The sequence below is a fragment of the Hemicordylus capensis genome, chromosome 8, assembly GCF_027244095.1.
Source record: "Hemicordylus capensis ecotype Gifberg chromosome 8, rHemCap1.1.pri, whole genome shotgun sequence".
NCBI classification, from domain to species: domain Eukaryota; kingdom Metazoa; phylum Chordata; class Lepidosauria; order Squamata; family Cordylidae; genus Hemicordylus; species Hemicordylus capensis.
The window spans coordinates 19,669,731-19,684,312 of record NC_069664.1 but is presented as its reverse complement, the minus strand read 5'-3'; the positions used below and the strand labels follow the sequence as shown (position 1 = coordinate 19,684,312).

The following is a 14,582-nucleotide window of genomic DNA, read 5'->3' as shown; positions in this document are numbered from 1 at the left end:
CAGAATCACAGACAAGATGCCTCTGAATACTGGTTGCAGGGGATTAACAGCAAGAGAGGGGGCATGTGTTCATCCTCTGCTTGTGAGCTTCCCGGAGGCATGTGGTGGGCCACTATGGGATACAGGAAGTTGGACTAGATAGGCCTTGGGCCAGATCCAGCAGGTATGTTTTTATGACTCCAGGCATCTTCCAGATTTCCCTTTAGCACATGACTGTAAAGTGAGATTCCCAACAAAGAACTGGTAAACTATATGAGACTGTCTTTCACGAGGAAAGAATATTTGTTCATGCTTTTTAATCTACAAGGAGACAAATCACTAATGGAGAAACGATCCTTTTATTCCACACTTAATTTATTTCACACATCCAGAAGTTAAATATTAAAGTGACATCACACAGGACTCTACTGCTTTAGGAAAAAGTGGTGGCTTTAAAAGATCTTGCAATTTTAAAAAAAGTATTTTCTATAAATGCTTCAATAGGCTTTGGTTTGTCTTCTCCCTGATTTTCTATGGGACAGCATCTATATAGAAGTGATCAGATTCTGGGGGGACTATTTTAAATGGCATGAAGAAGTAAAGCCCTTTTCTGCTTCAGCAGGAACCCATTTCAAAAGCCTAAAATTTAACACCAATACATAGAATTTAAGTTTGAAAGAAATAAAACTGCTTAGCTGCCTGGTCACAGTACCTAGATCTTTGGGCAATCTAAGCAATCCCCACTCCTGAGGATGGAGCCATAAAGACTCTGGATTTCTAGGAGGAGTAGGAATGCCGGGGTATAACCCCATTTGCAAGGTCGCAGCGTATTCCCCAGCGCAGGGCAGATCTCTTCTTCTCTGTGGGCACCAGGTAATTGTTTGGGATATATATGTGCTGAGACCTAGGAGGGAATTCCGACTTGCAGAGCATCTGTTCCCGGATGCTCCAGCGCACACTTTTCCTGGGATCTTCTCCTGGTAGTCGCAACGACTCCCAGTCGTGCTTATGCTCCAGGTAACGGGCTACCCGGTCAGTCTTCATTTTGTTTCGGCTTAGCTGGTCTAGTCTTGGCAATATGAAGGACTTTTGGTGGCTAGCAATAATCAAGTCTTGCTCGTAGGATGCAGTACTGCGACTCTGGCTTTCTCCTGGAGAGCTCTGACTCTGACTCCCGGTAGTTCTCCAGGAATAAGGAATTTCTGACTCTGGGGAACTGTTTGGGTCGCATTCCCCCTCAGACCCATCTTCCTCCTCAGACTCAGACTCCTCCTCCACCACCTCTTCTTGGGTATTCTTTCTTTGTCTTGCATCCACATATCCTGGGTCACTCAGGCTGCTGGACTCTGGTTCACTGGTGACAGACTCATCTGTCACCTGCACTTCTCCATCTGGCCTTCGCCTCAGAACCTTCCTTTTCAGTAGAGGTTTCCTAACGCGGGGAACCTCAGGGATCTCTGGCCGCACAGTGGGCTGCGCCTGCATATGCCTGACCATCACAGGGTGCATGGGTCGGGCCACCGAGGCTCTTGTGTAAGGGTCAAGCTGAGGGGGAATACGAGCCTGTCTTGGGGCATCTCCTTCTCCCTGTTCTGCACAAAGGCGGATGAATGCTAGCGCAGCTTCCTTGAGTTGATCTTCCTTGCTTGTAGAGCTCCATCGGTACTGATCTGGTTCCACCAGTGCTTGCATTTCTTCTTCTGGCTTGGTAGTTACCAATTCTGAAAGAGAGAAGCTAATTATTGCACATTGTCCAACACAGAGATGCATTACACCTACTCAAAGGAAGCTTACTCTTTTACTGAATAGTACTGGATTATCTCTGGGAAGAATTTTGTAGACAAACTATTCTATACAGATTCTATAGTTTTATAAATTCAGTTTTGTAGTTTGTTTTCTATATTCATTTGTTTTGCCATATACCTCCTTATTGTTCTTATGCTGGTCTAAGACCATAATGAAGATGATTGATTGATCTCTGGCAAGAACGTGCCATCGCTTAATGCAGAATCCAATATAAAATGCTGAGTTTTGCTATCTTATGCTGTTCCCCTGCACAGCACATATTAGAACATAATCAGTCTTACACAGTAACAGTGGTTTTCAGGTGCTGGCCTAGGGAATCCTGAGGCTGCTTGTTGCCTGAACCCCTAAGGTTATTGATCTCAATAATAGCACACACACTTCCCTGAAAGGCACTGACCACATCTCCTCTTTTTGCAGATAAAATGCTATCAACTTTTCACGTTTGGCTCTTTTTGTAGGGATTCTTGCTATGGCTGAAGATGGTAGAGAAACAGAGAAGCTATTGAAGAGGGTCCAGGAACTGGAAGAGACTGTAGAGAGGCTGCAAGAAAGGCTTCTGGAGAGCAAGGAGGCCACAGACGCAGGAGGCGGCTCTCCAATATGTGGAAAGACCCAGAAACGTCAGCAGAGGCCATTTGATTTTAGTGCTTATGGTAGGAGACACGTGGCCCTGAAGATAGCCTACCTGGGCTGGGGATACCAAGGCTTTGCCAGCCAGGGGAACACCAGCAATACTATTGAAGAGAAGCTGTTTGAGGCTCTAAGCAAAACCCGACTGGTAGAGAGTAGGCAGACGTCTAACTATCATCGCTGTGGGCGCACAGACAAGGGAGTCAGTGCCTTTGGACAAGTGAGTGCAACAGCTGTCAGACCTCTGTAGGAATGTGGATTCCAGAGAAGATGCAAATACTGTGGAATTTAAACCTGAGTGAAATATGCCAACACTTGTACACATTTCTAAGAAACAAATGCTTAAAAAAAAAAATCTAACTGGACAGATTGGTAACTCTTACCTCTGTTTACCAAAAATGTAGTGTGCTGCTTTGCTGGTAATGGAGAGGAGTGTTTACATTTATATTTAACTTAAAGGTTAAATATTTTGGCTTCCACTGTAAAAAGACTGCTTAAATAAGCTGGTAACTAGATAAACAGTTACTTTTGAACTTGCAAGTAATTTAATAAGGAATCAAGGATGTTTCCTATCAATAGTTGATGAGTGTTCAGGCCTGGCTTGTAATTCAAAACTGGCATCCCTGCTCTCAGCAAGGATTGAGTTGTCCAGGAAACTGAGGAGGATTGCAGGTTAAGTGATTTGGTGGTAGATTTTAATGTCCAAATAATCACTAAGATACGCTGCTATGAAAACAGACTGTGAAGAATCCCTAGGCTGAAATGGTGATTTTTTCTGTTTAATCAAGCTTTGTTTTACATATCCAACTCTAAAATAATACTTTTCTAATGTTTCAGGTGATTTCCTTAGATCTCCGCTCAGATCTTTCCAAGAAGATAGTAGATGAACCTGCAGGTACCCTAAAGGACAAAACTAGCAGTACTTCCAAAGAGATCCGCTACACCCACATCTTAAATCGGGTGCTCCCTCCTGACATACGGGTATTGGCCTGGGCCCCAGTAGATCCCAGCTTCAGTGCTAGATTCAGTTGCCTGAAGAGGACCTATTGCTATTTCTTTCCTCGGGCTGATCTGGATGTAGCTCTTATGAATACAGCGGCTCAGAAATATGTGGGGACCCATGATTTTCGTAATCTGTGCAAGATGGATGTAGCCAATGGCGTGACCAACTTTCAAAGGACCATTCTCACTGCAGAGGTGCAGCCTGTGGTTAAACAAGAGGAAAGTGAGCAACAGCAACCTTTCCAAATGTATCAATTTCAAGTGACAGGCCTGGCATTCCTCTATCACCAGGTCCGTTGCATGATGGCTATCCTCTTCCTGATTGGACAAAAAATGGAGAAGCCAGAGATTATTGATGAGCTATTGGATATAGAAAACAACCCAAAAAAGCCACAATACAGGTAAGACTTAACAGAAGCTGCCTTGTTATACTGAGTCAGACTGTTGGTCCATCTAGCCAATACTGTCTACAGTATTTGGGCACTAGTAAATCTCAGGTCGGGGGTCTTTACTAGCCCTACCACATGACCCCTTTAAAACTGGAGGTTATAGGGTTTTGAAGCTGGGATATTTTATACCAGAGAGGATATTTTGTACAGAGAGGAGAGCTGGTCTTGTGGTAGCAAGCATGACTTTCCCCCATAGCTAAGCAGGGTCTGCCCTGGTTGCATTTGAATGGAAGACTTGATGTGTGAGCACTGCAAGATATTCCCCTCAGGGGATGAAGCCGCTCTGGGAAGAGCAGAAGGTTCCAAGTTCCCTCCCTGACTTCTCCAAGATAGGGCTGAGAGAGATTCCTGCTTGCAACCTTGGAGAAGCTGCTGCCAGTCTGTGAAGACAATACTGAGCTAGAGAGACCAATGGTCTGACTCAGTATATGGCAGTTTCCTATGTATGCAAAACAAATGCTTTTTCCACACTGAATTTTCCCCACAGTTCTGTAATACCTTAAGGACAAACAGATTTATTGTGGCATCATATCTGATGAAACTGTCTTGGCTACGAAAACTCATACCACAATAGGTTGGTCCGTCTTTCCTTGCTAAATAACATGCAAAAGTGATGTGTACCCTTTCATCCATGGCAGGCTGACCTGAGCAGCAGGGGAAAGAAGGCAATTTCTCCAATGCTGCTCTTCTCTGTGCTTTTTGGTATATTTGAATGACAGCCAAAACTACATTAAAGCCCTTGGGGAATCAGGGGAAAGAAACTGTAGATGTACAATAGCATGCACCCTAACATACTTCAGGTTGCAATACACTTGCCTCTGGTTGGCCGCTGCTGCTTTAACTTTATTTGAATCTGGAACTGTATTTTGAAACTAAAGCCAGACAAATTAATCACTGTTTCACATAGCTTCAAGTTACTGCTACAGTTAGTGGTGTTTACTGTTCCCACTTCCCAGTCCAGCAAGGGATCTGCTTAGAGATGCCGTTTCTGCATACTCTTACTTTAGCAGCATCACAAATCAAATTTTAAATTTTCACTTAACATCTTTTTCTTTTCTTTTTTTGTTTCCCAGTATGGCCGCGGAATTTCCTCTGGTTCTTCATGATTGTGAGTTTGAAGACATCCAGTGGATCTATGATCATGAAGTGCACGAGTTTAATGTTACTCACTTACAGAAACTCTGGACCAATCATGCTGTTAAAACTCATATGCTGTATAGCATGTTAAATGGGCTCGACTTTGCTGAGATACCTACAGAGACAGGTAGGGAAACAGCATTCAGTAGATTTCTAATAATGGCAATACAATAATCATATTGCCACTCTTCTGGGTAGGAGAGTGGCAATACAAGTAGGTTGTGAGATGGGTATGCTTGTCATCAGAACAGCTCTGACAGAAGTTAAGTATTTAATATTAGACATTATTCAGAGAGGATGACAGTTCTGTTTATGTTTCAAGGTTCAAGCAACAAGACTACAGTTCTCTGGAAAGAGATAACGCCTCTGGTCCACAATCAGATCAATTCCTTAGTCGAGGGAGTGAAAGCTCGCCACTACAAACCACTAATGGAACGCCCCAAATGTGAAGATTTAGAATCTCGCATCAGCCACTACGTGCGCAGAGGACGCATTGAACTGCCTCACTTGAAAAAAACAAAGCACTCTGAAACAGAAGCAGATGAACAGGTGGAAGTTAAGAGCAGCCACTGTGGTCCTGCAAAGGAAGACAACCCAGTTCTAGGACAAGCTGCAAAGAGGGTCTGTTTGAGTAGAGACTGAGTTTTCCAGATGCCTTGCTGCTTCCATTTAGATACAATTCTATTCTTTTATGAAGTGGAAGCACTCATCCTAGACTGCAGACACTGATTTTTGTTTTTTTAAATACATCTCACTAAAACTTCCCCCTCTCATTAAGAAATATTTTTTACAGAATGGTATAAGTCAGATGCCAGAAAAACTGGCATGTCCCTAGTACTGGATCTGTATTTTCTGCTTAATACTATTCACATTGAAAGCACCTCCAGCGCTTGTCCGCTGTAGTTGACTGTTAAGGTTGTCATTGCAATGGCTCATGGATCAGGAGAGAAAGTGTGCTGAACAGTTGTCCAGGCTATAGTTACCTAAGAAACCTATATTCCAAACAGCTGAGCTAGTGACTGTTTTTATTAATGGAATTTACCACCGTTTTTCAGATTCATACTCCAAGTAATCCTGTAGACGTCTCATGTTTACTACAAAACTCTCAGTATACTTCACCACATTTTTAGATCACTAGTAATCTGGGATTTCACAATACTGCCTCCACCCAATAGGAAATCCTGCTTTATATTCTGAAGACGCATTAGACAAATCTTTAGTTAGGAGAAAGGCATCTCATGGCTCTATAGAAAGTATGGTGTAGTGGGTGGGGTTCACCTGCATGCAAGTCTCCATAAAGGTCAATCGGTAAGCTTTCTGTTAAGAATTAAACCTCTCATCTTAATCTGCCTCTGCTTTGAGGTCAAAGAGGATAGCCCATATGTTGCCCCATGCTCCCTAGAGGAAGGGCAGAATACAAAAGTGAGAGATGTACATGCACCTAGGGAGTGCACAGGCATGAATAAGGAACAAGATTGGCACCTGATGAATCTCTAGCACATGGAGAATGGGCATGTACACACAGACCTTCAGCACATATTGGGAACTGCTAGAAAAACACTATTTCCCAATACATGCTGATAAGCGAACTCCTCCACGTGACAGTGTGTAAACATGGCTGACTTTTCATGGACTATGGTGGCCATCACAAACTCAACTGGATATGGGAATCAGCCCTGTCAGCAACAGATGCAAGACCTGAAACCACTTTTGCACAGAATAACCAAGGAAGAAATATAACACAGTACCAGCTAGCAACTTATAGTAGTTAGAACTTAACTGCTTCTGTAATCGGCACACATTTCATGAGCTCAGTCTCTATGGTTGCCTTACCCTGGTTTTCCCACAGGTAAAGAGGATGCTAACTAAAAGCACAAGAGAACCTGCACTAACTAAAATACTTGTCAGTCTTTCAAAAAGTATACATTCTCTATGGTAACTTTTAAGATATAATTTTTAGGGATACACAAACCGATTCGGTTCAACACTTTGGGGTTGAGCCGAACCACCCCCAGTTCAGCTCAACCCCAGACCAAACACCAACACACACACACTCCAGCCGTTCAGGGGGTTGGCGAGCATTTTTGGGTTAAGGACATTTTTTTTTTAGTACTTACCCCCTCGGGGGAGTGAGGGCTCTCTCTCTCTCTCTATATATATATATATTTCTTTTTTACCAAAAGATGCTTACGAACCACCACCAGTACTTTTCTAAGTGTTCACTTGAGAAAGAGAGATCACCTTCTGTTTAAAATCCCAGTCCTTCCTAGCCATGCAAATCCCGTTTTAAATTACTTTTTCACTGTACCCATATACAAGTACATCTGTCTATGGAGGACAGCCGTGTTCCGAGAGATCCTTCTGGCTTTAGCACCTGCACTTACCTACAACTTCTTATAAAATAAGAAGGCCACACAAACGCCCCCTCTCAACAAGTGAGTAAAGGCTAGGCGGCGGGGGGATTCGAACCTGCTCTGCCCAGCAGTCCCAGCCCTCGAATGCACCTCCTCGCCTCATGGAGGTGGACGTGCCTTTGCCTACCCCGCTCGGCACGAGGGCTGGTTTTCCCTAGCCCTTCAGCCCCGTGGAGGCTGCAACAGCGTCGGGGCCTCTCGCTCCACGAGTGCCTGCTCCGCCCGCCGCCCTCACAAAGCGGCCGTTACCTCACCTCCCAACGGCCGTCGTTCAAACCGAAAAATGGCAGGGCCGATGGCTGGCCCCGCCTACTTCCTCCAGGCTTTCATTCCCATTGGCTTCCAGCCGCTCCCTCCTCACCTTCTCACTGGCGCGCCCGGCCTCTTCGCCCGCCCTCCAGTTGTCACTCCGGTTTTATTGGATCAGAGACTCCCGCCGCAACCTCATTGGAGGAGAAGCGGGCTCTTTAACGAACCTTTCCTATTTTCCGAGCAGCCCCGCCCCGTTGCAGGGGGTTGGTCGGAGCTCTCCTAACGCCCCGCCTTCTCCCCCTCTGATTTGGCGCGCTGCTAGCCCGGGAGTGGATGAGGGTGCTGAAGCCACGCCCTGTCCGGCTGTTGCGTGAACTCCCAGTCTAGGCAAGATGGCGGCGCGGAGTAGCTTTGTGCGGTGCGGTTTGGACGTTGTGTTGAGGCCCGGAGGCTGGCGGCTCTTTTCTCACAGTCCTGCTGCCGCGGCTCCTGTCAGCGCCGAGCAACTGGCACAGAAAATACGGACTCAGAAACTGGAGCAGAAAAAGACGCCTCTGCAGAAAGAAGTGAGTCCGTTGAGGGCGGCAGTTGGGCAGCAAGACCGGCGGGGACTCTGTCTCCCGGCATGCCTCGGGACGGGAGAGAGCTGGGAGAGACTACATATCCCAGTATGCATTGGGTGTTAGAGGCCCTTTAAATGTTTGGGAGGGAAAGAAAAGGGTTTGAGGGACTTCTTAAAGCGTGGAAGGGACTAAACTGCACAAACGAAGTGAGCCTGCCAATGAGGGTGATGAGACTGCAGACTGGGAGCTGTGTGTATCCATCTCTGCCGGTTGCACCAACAGCTACTTGCCTGCTCTCTGCTCCACCGGATGGCAACAGCACCACTGCTGCTGCTTGCATTCCCTGCATTTCTGTTCCCACTCTCTGCATTTTGAAATAGCAGGGAGTGGGAGGAGCAGCAGTGGTGGATAGAAGTTATGTTGAAAATGCCTGTATTTAGAAAGGCTCTGTGTGGAAGTGCGGTGTTGTCTTCATAGGAAAATGGGCAGCTGCCTAATACCAAGCTGTCTCTGGTTTCAGGCAGGAGTCTTTCCCAGTCCAACCTGGCAATGGGAATTGAACCCATGACCTTCTGCATGCAAAGCACATGCTCTACCACTGAGCTGTAGCCCTATCCCCAATCTTTTGAGATTTTTTTTTTTAAATGAATATTAGATATCTTTTGTATATGTGTTAAAAAGATTTTGTACTTTGCTAACAAAAGCTGTGCATAAAAGGGATTGACCACCTTGCCCTTCCTTCATTTCACAGGCTCCTAAAAACCCAGTACTGAGGCGTGTGCAAGAACTTCAGCAGCTCACCAAGCAGTTGCAGCAGGTTCATCCTAACGTGCTGGCCAAGGCACTTAAACGAGGAATACTCTACCAGAATAAAGAGATAGTGGTGATTAACAAACCTTATGGTATCCCTGTACATGGTAAGAGGAGTACAGTGTTGCTGGTCTTCTTTATAGCGCCTGTGAAAGGTCACCAGCAAGCCTTGGCAAACCCAGTTGCTTTCTTGCTTGTGGCGAGAGTCTCTCCTCGGCCTGGCGAGTGAAAGGTTGCCCTTGCTGCTGCTGGATGGGAGTTGTGAAAACCAGGGCTCGCTTTTGAGGGGAGATAGATCCTGTGTTCTTTATGTTATGTTTTCTCCTGCAAAATCTTGGTCGGAGGGGGGTGCGGAGGGAAGAGAAAGCAACTCTGCTTTCTTTCACAGAAAATTTGGGGAAGGGCAGGAGGAATAGCTTCTCGCCCTCAGTCTAGGACAGGCTGTACAACTTCAGCTGTCTTTGTCTACAATGCCCATCATCTCCAGCCACAGTGGTCAGTCGTCAGGTATGATGGGAGTTGTAGTCCAACATCTGCAGGGGGGCCAAAGTTGTGCAGCCCTGGTCTAGCTGGAAGCAGCAGAAGCTGGGCTGAGCATTTTTGCTTTGTGTATGTGTGTGCTCATGTACGCGCGCACACCTGACCTCCATCAGCCCCTGTCTTTTGGTACCAAGACACATGGCTCTCCTACCTGTCCCAGCACCATTACATAGGAAGCAGCCATCTAATGAGACAGGCCAAGCTCAATGTTGTCTGCTCTGAATGGTAGGGGCTTTCCAGGGCTTCAAGGAGGAATTTTTCTCAGCCCTACCTGGAGATGCTGGGGATTGAACCTGGGACCATCGGCATGCTAAGCAGAAGCTCTGCCACTGAGCCACAGTTGCCTCCATTCTCTGTGTCCTGCTTGTGCTACTGTGCTGGCCTCAGTCAGCACCGGAATAACAACTAAGCAGATGTGCAGGAAGTGCTGGAAAGTTGCTTTCAGGACAGGCATCTAGGTTCAATGCTTACTGTTCCTCTCCCTTCACCTGAATGTTGCTAGGCATCCTTAATCTCTTCTCAGTTCTATTTCTGCACACTCTGCCTTGGTATTGGGCTGCAGCTAGTAACGTATAGGAGGCTTTAGATTTGCCCCCCATCAACCAGGCCCTCCCTTTGGACCTAGACACCTGAGAGTTTCTCCAAGCGGTCCGGTAGAAGCTTACAGGAATCTATGCTGCAGGCAAAGTTTTCTTCCTCATTTGGGATATTTCAAAGCTTTCAGCCATGGATGCAGTTGTCCTGGGGAAGGAAATCTCTCTAGGGAAGGTGTGATCAGGTTTGTTTCTGCTTCCCTCCCAGGTGGCCCCGGGGTTAAACTTTGCATCACCGATGTGTTGCCAATACTGGCAAAGATGTTGGATGGCATGAAAGCCGAACCTCTGCATCTGTGCCACCGGCTTGACAAAGAGACCACAGGTGTCATGGTGCTGGCACGGGACCAGGACACTGCCCATCGGATCCAGGAGCTCTTCAAACAGCGACAGGTGGAGAAGAGATACTGGTACGAGATACTTTGCTGTTCTGAAAACCTTTGCATTTCCGTTTCATAAAAAGCTCTGGCTTCCCGGCAGCCCACAGTCCATTCAGGTTTGCATCTCTGGTGCAATTCCAGTTAAGAGAGGCTCTTAATCACTGCCTCTCTTTCATGGAGAGGGCTGGGATGTTTCTCTGTTAAACTCTGTTATTTTGCAGGGCAATCTGCGTTGGATCACCAAAGCCCACAGAGGGGCTGGTGGACATTCCTATCGCAGAGAGAAAAGTGGAGAGCTCCCAGGTGCACGTCAAAGTGAGTCTATTTCTTGTCAGCAGTGCCTCGCCTGGTGAAGCCAGGGCTTCTTGTGTGGGAGTTTCTGGATAATTCTCTTGTGTATCAAGGTGCAGATTTATTAATTCTCTTTTCTACCTAGCGAATCTGAACACTATACATATTGCAGTAGCTCCACGGAGTCAGAAACCAGCCCTTGATGCTGCTTCTGCTATGATTGTTGGGTCTCGGCTATCAGAATTCTTTGAATTCCGATAGGGGCATTCCCCCCCCCCCAACCATGTGGAGGCAGCCAATCACGGGGCCACTGTCCTAGGTAGTATGGTGCTTTTGATGGGAGAAGCTCTGGGAGGAACTACAATCACCACACATCCCTGTGCTTTTTCCCCAGCCTCCCCTGCATTCTCTCCATCCACCTAGCCTCCCCTGTCCCAGTGGTGGGTTTGGTCCCCACCCACCGGTAGCCATTGTACTACCTGGGGAAATTGCCCTGCAATCAACTGTCTCTGTGTGCTGATGGCGGGAAATAGCCCTGTTGGGCCTTCCAGTATTTTTAATAGCCCAGATCTAGTAATCATGTGGATGCTGGATTGTGTTGCTATCAGCATCACATGGAGGAGCAGTGACCTGTGCTTTGGCTAGGCTTGCTGTTCCTTATTTCAAGGAGCTGTTCCTTATTGAGGATTAAAATGTAGTGTTCCCTTTGCAAGGTAATAAAGAATCCAGCTTGTTCCTTTGTTTGGCCCTGGGGCTAATAAAGTACTGTCAATGTTCTGACACTTGCAGTATGTCATTTTATTAAGGTCTTAGGGTGTGGAGCTCTCTTCTTAGGGTGTGGAGCTCTTCAGGTAGCAAGTCGAGTTATGCCCCACCCAAGCGCCCCTAAAGCTTTGCTCTGTGTGTTTATTACAAAGTCAGGGCCTTCTGTTAACAAGCCCCACCCACATCTTCTAAAGCAAAGGCCACACATAGTCGTGTGGGCAGGTCTACATCCAGCCTGCCAGCTGAGAAACATGCCTCTCTTCCTCCTCCCACCCCACGTCCCATTTGCAGCCTGCTAACTTCTCTTGCTGTCACCTTGTCTGTTCTTGGCACTGATGCATACTTGTGCACGTCTGCACCATGATACATCTATTTGTCTCCCTTTGACTTAGATGGCCCTCGCTCCAAACTACCGCATGTCCGAAGCAGATGGGAAGATGATCAGAGTGCGTCGGCATAGAAATGCCTACATGGCAGTGACCCGGTACAAGGTCCTGAGCAGCTCCCGATCTTGTTTCCTTGTTGAACTTAATCCAATCACAGGTGAGGCCTTCCATAGATCCCTCTCTCGGCTTCTAGTTGCCAGTTGCCTCTGATTTCTGCAAAACTTTCAGAGGCATCTGAAATGCAATAACTGAGGTCAGGATTGAGTATCCAACGCCTAACTGAGCATACAAGAGCTCGAGGGCTTTGATCTCAGTTGGACAAGTTTTCTGCTTGTTGGTCTGAAGAAATGTGGTCGACCTGAAACCTTCGGGCAAGGTTCAAAGGAAATCTGTGCTTGTTTCTTTCACAGCTTGCCTTTCTCAGCTAGGACTGGCACTTAGTTTGATTCTCCAGTCACCCTTTCTCTAGAGACTCGGTCTGAACCAGGGCTGTTCAACTTCAGCCCTCCTGCAGATGTTGGCCTACAACTTCCATCATCCCTGACTACTGGCTACTGTGGCTGGGGATGCTGGGAGCTGTAGTCCAAAAAACAGCTGGAGGGCCAAAGTTGAGCAGCCCTGGTCTAAACCAGAATTAACGGCCCAGTTAATTGCCAGAAATGAGCAGACAAGTGCGTGTGACTGTTATACTTAAGATGTGTGTTCTTATGATTTCCCCCTTTCTCCCCCTTACCTCTGCGCATAGGAGTAAAGCACCAGCTCAGAGTCCACCTGGCCTTCGGCTTAGGTTGTCCCATCCTTGGGGATCACAAATACTCACACTGGGGCAAACTGGCACCACAGGTAAGAGAGGCATAATGAGAGGAGTGTCGAATGTGGGATAGACAGCCATAGAAGGATGCCACAAAGCTTGCAAGTAATTGATTACTTGCAGTTAATTGTAAGGATACATGCTTACTTGGAAGTAAGTTGCACCATGTTTAGTAGCCCTTACTCATAGGTAGAACCTGCACAGGATTGCAACCTTAAACACCTAGAATGCTGCCTGGCATGTTCATTGTTCACTGTTGTCATCATTTCGGGGAGATTCATTGTGATGGGATATCTGGTAGGTGGAAACTGTGATCTATCAGTCTTAGGTGGTTGTCCTCTGCATCAAACCGGAGTACAATCAAAGAAACTACTACCTGTTCCCAAATTTGGGAGAAGACCCCGTTCTCTCCTGTTTGGATATCAGAAAAGGATTTGAGGGAAGAGAGGGGAGTGGTGGCAACCACAAACAATGGCTGGCTAGTAAATGTGTGGATCCCTGTGAGGATGCCTCTTCAGGGACAGGGAGGGGCAACTTGTGTATTCGGGGAGAGGGGGCTCTGATCTTTAGGTGGTGGTTTGGAATGCAGGGGTAGGGAAGTTTGTGTTGTCAGGCTGTATAATGAAGTTGGGGCCACTTCCCTCAGTCTGCCAGTGATGTGACCCTGCCACTCTGACTTCTTAGTGGTGTATGCAAGAGGCATTTGGGACTGAGATGTTCACAAGCCTCTCCCTACATCTGCCAAGATGTCCCAGCTGCCACTCTGCTGCTAAATCCCTTTAATTTACTTTTCCTGTAATTCAAAAGAGGCCCTCACTGTTGCTGCTCCACAGGCCATCACCTTTCCATTGTCTTTTTTGCAGAAACTCCCTGAGGGTACACTGAGGAGGCTGGGCTTGGAACAGGTCAAAGCCCGCCACCTCCCTCTCCACCTCCATGCCTGCCAACTCGTCTTTCCTAAGGGAAGTGGCAGCGGGGAGGAGAAAATCGACTTGGTCTGCAAGCCCCCCCGCTTCTTCACTCGTTCCCTAAAGCGACTGAAGCTGGAGTTTCCAGAACAGGAGTGAAGTGAGCAATGATCCCCAAGACCTGAACTGATCCTCTTGGTGAAACTCCTGCCGTTGACTTCCTAGCTATGGCAGGGCTCCACGGACTGCAAGAACACTTTGGACCCCGGTGTGATTTGGTTCAAGAAATCTGCTTCTCCCAGAAGCTTGCAGCTGTCCCGAGAATCTTTGTGCCCAGTGCTGAGATTCTTGGTTCACCTGCCGAAAGAGTTGGAGATGAGACTCTCCAGGTTTTCATTCTGGATTGTCACCAGGACTGGATTGTACAAAGATTCAGTCGGCTGTGTGACATGCACCTGTTGTTGAAACAGCAGCTAGAAATTACACGGTTGGGAGCCAGGAGGCACCTGAAGTCCAGCCCACCCCAAATAGCTGCTCTGGAATGAGATATTTCCTCTTGCCCTCTGCTGAGTAGACTGAACCTCACTGGAGCTAGGGCTCTTTGAAGAGATGCAGTGGGGTGTTGCACGCAGCTGGGGTCGTGAGTGGCAGAGTGAGCTGTGAATCGGGAAGTCCCCAGGTTGAACTTCGTCTCTGCCATGAACTTACTAGTCATGGCCAGTCTCTCTCTCTCTGTGGGCCATACCACACCTCTCCTGCATATGGGGATAAGGGTGCCAACCCACTTTTCAGGACTCTTCTTTGTAAAATGTGTTGAACATTCTAAGGCTGCTATATAAAGTATACATTATTTTTTTAAAAAATAA

The 14,582-nt window shown here is 47.0% G+C and overlaps 3 protein-coding genes across 14 annotated transcripts in view; 2 read left to right on the top strand and 1 right to left on the bottom strand.

The window, feature by feature from the left end:
* PUS3 (pseudouridine synthase 3) overlaps nt 1-6,014 on the top strand; it is a 9,189-nt gene extending 3,175 nt beyond the window's left edge. For 4 of the 5 annotated variants that reach the window (XM_053269426.1, XM_053269429.1, XM_053269425.1 and 1 more), the window contains 4 exons: nt 2,244-2,635; nt 3,253-3,818; nt 4,940-5,130; nt 5,326-6,014. In XM_053269426.1, coding sequence (XP_053125401.1) covers nt 2,255-2,635; nt 3,253-3,818; nt 4,940-5,130; nt 5,326-5,645 — 1,458 coding nt within the window. In that variant the 5' untranslated portion in view covers nt 2,244-2,254 and the 3' untranslated portion in view covers nt 5,646-6,014. The remainder of the gene's footprint in view (nt 1-2,243; nt 2,636-3,252; nt 3,819-4,939; nt 5,131-5,325) is intronic. The other variant, XM_053269430.1, reaches the window with a different exon arrangement.
* On the bottom strand, nt 320-7,916 carry HYLS1 (HYLS1 centriolar and ciliogenesis associated). 7 transcript variants are annotated; one of them, XM_053269437.1, is made up of 2 exons: nt 7,779-7,916; nt 320-1,700 (listed from the first exon to the last, which is right to left on the bottom strand). In XM_053269437.1, exon 2 carries the CDS (start codon nt 1,669-1,671, stop codon nt 757-759), a length of 915 nt encoding a protein of 304 aa, XP_053125412.1. In that variant the 5' UTR covers nt 1,672-1,700; nt 7,779-7,916; the 3' UTR covers nt 320-756. The 7 variants fall into 7 exon arrangements, with proteins under 7 accessions (XP_053125412.1, XP_053125411.1, XP_053125413.1 ...); XM_053269436.1 differs by having other exon boundaries at nt 7,672-7,817; XM_053269438.1 differs by lacking the exon at nt 7,779-7,916 and adding an exon at nt 7,545-7,683.
* Nucleotides 7,914-14,582, top strand: RPUSD4 (RNA pseudouridine synthase D4). 2 transcript variants are annotated; one of them, XM_053269431.1, is made up of 7 exons: nt 7,914-8,235; nt 8,984-9,149; nt 10,384-10,585; nt 10,777-10,870; nt 12,004-12,154; nt 12,743-12,840; nt 13,672-14,582. In XM_053269431.1, the coding sequence occupies exons 1-7, from the start codon at nt 8,062-8,064 to the stop codon at nt 13,873-13,875; spliced, it is 1,089 nt and encodes a 362-aa protein (XP_053125406.1). In that variant the 5' UTR covers nt 7,914-8,061; the 3' UTR covers nt 13,876-14,582. The 2 variants fall into 2 exon arrangements, with proteins under 2 accessions (XP_053125406.1, XP_053125407.1); XM_053269432.1 differs by lacking the exon at nt 7,914-8,235 and adding an exon at nt 8,352-8,438.

Excerpts from the sequence above, each read along its gene's own strand:
- RPUSD4 (XM_053269431.1), top strand. The coding sequence starts at position 8,062 with ATGGCGGCGCGGAGTAGCTTTGTGCGGTGCGGTTTGGACGTTGTGTTG. Across the intron at positions 9,150-10,383 it reads TTATGGTATCCCTGTACATG|GTGGCCCCGGGGTTAAACTT; the intron begins GTAAGAGGAGTA and ends CTTCCCTCCCAG. Across the intron at positions 10,586-10,776 it reads CAGGTGGAGAAGAGATACTG|GGCAATCTGCGTTGGATCAC; the intron begins GTACGAGATACT and ends GTTATTTTGCAG.
- HYLS1 (XM_053269434.1), bottom strand. The coding sequence starts at position 6,805 with ATGTGTGCCGATTACAGAAGCA. Across the intron at positions 1,701-6,783 it reads GTGTGCCGATTACAGAAGCA|AATTGGTAACTACCAAGCCA; the intron begins GTTAAGTTCTAA and ends TCTCTCTTTCAG.